The 5,070-nt window shown below is 37.8% G+C and overlaps 1 protein-coding gene across 1 annotated transcript; it reads right to left on the bottom strand.

Moving 5' to 3' along the window:
* Positions 1-2,045: 2,045 nt before the first annotated feature.
* Positions 2,046-3,044, bottom strand: LOC109378394 (olfactory receptor 4C15). Its single transcript, XM_019634788.1, has one exon. The coding sequence runs from the start codon at positions 3,033-3,035 to the stop codon at positions 2,046-2,048; it is 990 nt and encodes a 329-aa protein (XP_019490333.1). The 5' UTR covers positions 3,036-3,044.
* Between the last annotated feature and the right edge of the window lie 2,026 nt (positions 3,045-5,070).

Raw genomic sequence — 5,070 nt, 5'->3', positions numbered from 1 at the left:
CCATTTGTTAAAAGGTAAAGAATCTTAATGCATGATCCAGCGGTGATCAGCTTATCCTACGGCCAAAGCAGGAGAGACAATGAACTGAAATCAGTACATGAGTTCAATAAACAAAAAAACAAAACAGAAACAAACCCATAGGTACAGAGAACCAGCTGATGGTTGCCAGATGGAGGGGTATTGGGGGACTGAGTGAAAAAAGTGAAAGGTTTAAGAAGTACAAAATGGCAGTTACAACATAGTCATGGGGACAAAAAGTACAGCATAGGAAATATAGTCAATAATATTGTAATAACTATGTATAGTGTCAGGTGGGTACTAGATTAATCAGGGGAATCACTTCATAAGTTATATAAATATCTAGCCACTGTGCTGTACACCTGAAACTAATACACTGTTGATTGTCAACTATAACTGAGAAGTTGAAAACAAACATTTAAATTAAAAAATAAAAGCAAAACAGAGGGGAAAAAAAAATCAGCTCCAGATTAGCACATAGGTTCAAATCCAGGCTCTTCTACTTAATTATATGTGATGGGCAACTTACCTAAAATTCTCAAAGACTCGAATTCTACTTCTGTAATTGAGGGTAATAACATTGCCTATTGATATGGTTGTTATGAGAATTAGATAAGGCAATTCACATAAAAACATTTGTGCAGTTAGAAGCACAAGAGAAAATCACAATAAATAGTAAGAACAATCCCCCCAGAGACACTGGCACGGAGCAAAAAATGACAATGTTTTTACTCCTAATTCCTGCTTTACCATAACCGAAACTGGTAAGTATCTTTACTTGTCCTTTTATTTATTCACAAATATAAAATATTTTTGGTCACAATGCAAATGTGCTATTGTTTAAATGTGCCACAGTTGTAAATGTCCTTAATAACCCCTGAATAAATTATTGTGGCCCTCAGACATACATGTCTCCATATATTTTTCAAGTAGCTTCATTGTACAAAGAAAACCAAATAGGGTGAGGAAATGGAGAGGAAGACCAAGGCTCTATATGAATCTAATAATTAATTCTTGGGCTTTTCAATTCTCTTATCTGGGGAGTTTCTAAGAGTAATGTAATACCATTTTAGATTTAAACCGTTCATTAGATATAAGCAAATTGACTCCCACTTTTTTCAGATAAAAGGATGTTCCAAAGTTAACGTTAAAACTTTGACAATGGAGAGTACAGTGTCCTCATAGTTTACAATAGCAAGGTTTATAAATCATTTAAAAGATAATTGTCCTAAATGCAATGTGTTATCCTGAATTGAACCTTACAACAGAAAAGGGACATTAATAGAAAAATTAGTGACATCTGATTAAAATCTGGTGTTTCATTAAGAGTAATATGTCAATATGCATTTCTTAGTTTTGACAAATATACTCATGGTGATATAAGAAGATAGTACTAGGGAAAACTAAGTGAAGAGTATACAGGAACTGTNCAGTGCACCAGGGTTCCCTTTTCCCCACAGCCTCGCCAGCATTTGTTGTTTGTTGATTTATTGATGATAGCCATTCTGACCGGGGTGAGGTGGTAGTGAGATGCTATTTTTAAAAGCATAGAGTAGTCATGTGATACAAAAATTCCTACAGTGAGGTTCTGGGAATGCTTGGATCTCTTCCCTTCCTGAGTTCTAATTTTTTTCCATCAGTCACTGAGATCAATGTCCTAAATATAAACTCCTTTTCACTTGAAATCGTTTGAGTAAGTTTCTGTTCCTAATCTCTAAGGTATTTTTGTCTTCCCTCCACAAAGCATGACATGAGTGACAAGAGGTCTGTGAAGTAATTTCTCTTTTCTTTCTTTTTTTGTCTTCAGATTCTAAGTAAGCATAAAATTCAACTCTTTAATTCACATATTAGGACACTGAATTGTCAAATCAGAGTTGATAAGTGATCTAAGGGTGAAAACATGACTTCCAGACCCAAGTTAATGCTTTTGATAGTGTATTCCATTACTTCCTGTCCAACAAGGCCCATCCACAAAAAGTTTTCATCTAAAACAATTGGACTGTTTTACTCTTAACTTTATTTTTTTTTCAAAGTTTAATGCTTAATCTTTCATTACAAACCACCATTATTCTGTTCCACACTTTCCTCATTGCATTTTTCACTTCCTTATTCCTGAAGGTGTAAATCAAAGGATTGAGCAAGGGAGTCAGGATGGTGTAAAATATTGCCACCATTTTGTCAAAGGAGAAAGCAGATGGAGGTCGGACATACACAAATATGCACGGGACAAAGAATAGAACCACAACAGCAATGTGAGATCCGCAGGTGGAGAGCGCTTTCCGCTGCCCTTCAGCACCGTGGGTTCTCAGAGAGAGCAAGATGACACCATAGGAGACAAGCAGAAAAGAGAAGATTATAATGCAGATAAACCCACTGTTGGCAACCACCAAAAGGCCCAAGACGTGAGTGTCAGTGCAGGCAAGCTCCAGTAATGGGTACAAGTCACACATGAAGTGATCAATGACATTGGGGCCACAGAAGGGCAGCTGGAAAGTGAAGAGAATTTGGATCGTGGAATGCAGGAAGCCCCCTGTCCAGGCGACCCCCATCAGAATGCCACACAGTCTCCAGTTCATGATAGAAGAGTAGTGCAAGGGCTTGCAGATGGCCACATAGCGGTCATAGGCCATGGCTGTGAGGACAATCACCTCCACCCCAGCAAAGAAGTGTTCAGCAAAGAGCTGGATCATGCAGCCTTCAAAGGAGATGGTTTTCCTCTCATAGAGAGAGTCCACAATCATCTTTGGGGCGATGACGGTGGAGAAGCACGCATCCAGGAAGGACAGGAAAGCCAAAAAGAAGTACATGGGGGAGCCCAGGAGTGCTGGGCTGCCGCTGATGGTCACCACAATTAGCAAGTTGCCCCCAACAGTTGCAATGTAGCCAAACAAAAATACAACAAATACTATTTTCTGAACATTTGGATTCTGGGAAAGCCCTAGGAGGACAAACTCGGTCACAAAGCTTTGGTTTTGCATGATTTCCAAGGAAAAGTTAAAAGCTACTAGAGTAACCATGTAAAATCTGCAATTATGAAAAAAGACAAATTCACCACAGTGGAGTTTAAGGTATTATCATAGTCAAAAACAAGTTGGACGGTGTAGATTCCTGACCACGGCAGTGTATACCTGAAGGTGAAGCTGAACAACAATGAGTGTCAACTATAATTTAACATATAGTCACAGGATGTGGAGTACAGCATAAGGAATAGAGTCAGTGGAACTGTAACAGCTACATACAATGTCAGAGGGGTAATAGATTAGGGGTTGGGGTTATCACTTTGTGAGGGGTATAAATGTCTAACTATTACATTGTTTTGCACACCTGAAATTTAAAAAAAAGAAAAAAAGAAACAAGTTGGTGCATCCATATGAAAAATTACCTTATATGCATCTACCATAAGTGAGAACACAACATTAGAAATTTTTTGAAGGTGGTCACGAGAGGTCAGGCAGAATCAAAGAGGCGAGAAATTATTAAATACATCAAAATAGCCAGAGCTTTAATATAGGAGAAGGGAAGTATCCACATTTGGTAGGAATGAAAAATAGTTTTTATCTCAACTGCCCACTCTGGTCACCAACTAGTGGTTTCCTGGAGCGAGTTGTTGAGAACGATTCTGAAGGCGCATCCAAGTTCTGAGGATGGAGGACTGGAATTGATTAGTCATGCCTGCCATTAGCATTAAATGGGAGCAGGGATGACTTGGGTGCCATCCCTGATCAGGAAACTGCCTTATCTAAAAACACAAGAAGAAATAACCCCCAGTTTAAGAGGTGCTTGAAAATCATGACTACTTTCCCAATTATTTTTTTTTATATTCTGAACTGACTTGGACCTTTATGATGAATTAATTTATTCCCTATAAAAGAGAAAGACTTATGGGAAAGTGTTTAGCTCTATGCCAACACATAATAAGTATGCATGTGTTGAGTTGGGTTTTTTTCTTCATTCATCGTTTAAAATAAGAGCAGAAGTTTATTTGAAATAATAATAATACCTACTTACGAGCACTGTCATGATGACTAAGTTAAATAATGCAAAGAATACAGTTGTTCAGGGCTTAGTGACTGGGAGACTCCATGTCATGTCTTATCCCTATTATTTCTGGTCAGCAATTCATACTTCAAGAGCTAAGGTCAAACAAATAACAGAACCTCTACTCCCAACACCCAAGTATCCCCACTGGATCAACAGAGAGAGGAACAAGGGTTTTTCTTTTCTAGCAAGACCTTAAGAGCAGGAGTGGCCTTTCTACTGTCTCCATACACCTGTAGAAATTAAAGCCTTCTGATTCCCTTGTTCATGTTTGAACAGGGCCCCTTATAAAGGACACTGAGGAAATGACGTAGAGTCAAGAAATAACGGTCCAATTATTACAGATACAAAGTGGCAACAACCACGTAGGTAAGGACTAGAAATGGTATATTGACTGCAGCCAGGGTTTTGAGACTTTTTAAGTTATTTACTAATTATTTATACCACGTGGCCCAATCTGATCAAGTACAACTTGCCATTCATATGACTTTATTATAACCTAGGGATGTTCATACATAACCTACCTGCTCATCTCACAGGATTATAGGGTCAAATTAGCAAATGTAAAAGTTGCTGATGATAAACGTTCTCACCAGTTGTACTCACTATTCTCTCACTTAAAGAGCCAGCCACCTTACCCACTGGAAACTCTTCCACGAGTCATCCAGATAATTACTCCAACTGTTGACTTTGTTTCCCATAGCAAGACAACCGCGTCCAAGAATGATTGTGTCCTCACCTGTACATATCACAGAAATTTATTCATCAAGTGGCATGTGTGTACATATATGTATAATCTGTTTGTTAAATAGATGAATAAAGTCATAATGAAGCTTAGCACAAAAATTAAAAATAATCTGATTTTTGTGAAATCCACTTAGAGCTAACGAAAACAATTTATAATGTTGGTAAAACTAACAAATATACAATTGTGTATCCTAATATCTGTCTTAATGCTTACTTTAAAATAACCATTTCCATAATGTTTCCAGGGTACTAGGCATTCTTAGACAG

This window comes from Hipposideros armiger, unplaced genomic scaffold, assembly GCF_001890085.2.
Source record: "Hipposideros armiger isolate ML-2016 unplaced genomic scaffold, ASM189008v1 scaffold_1940, whole genome shotgun sequence".
NCBI lineage: Eukaryota > Metazoa > Chordata > Mammalia > Chiroptera > Hipposideridae > Hipposideros > Hipposideros armiger.
This window is presented reverse-complemented; position numbering and strand designations above follow the sequence as displayed.

What these genes read in the sequence shown, in the direction of transcription:
- LOC109378394 (XM_019634788.1), bottom strand. Translation starts at nt 3,035, where the DNA reads ATGGTTACTCTAGTAGCTTTTAACTTTTCCTTGGAAATCATGCAAAAC.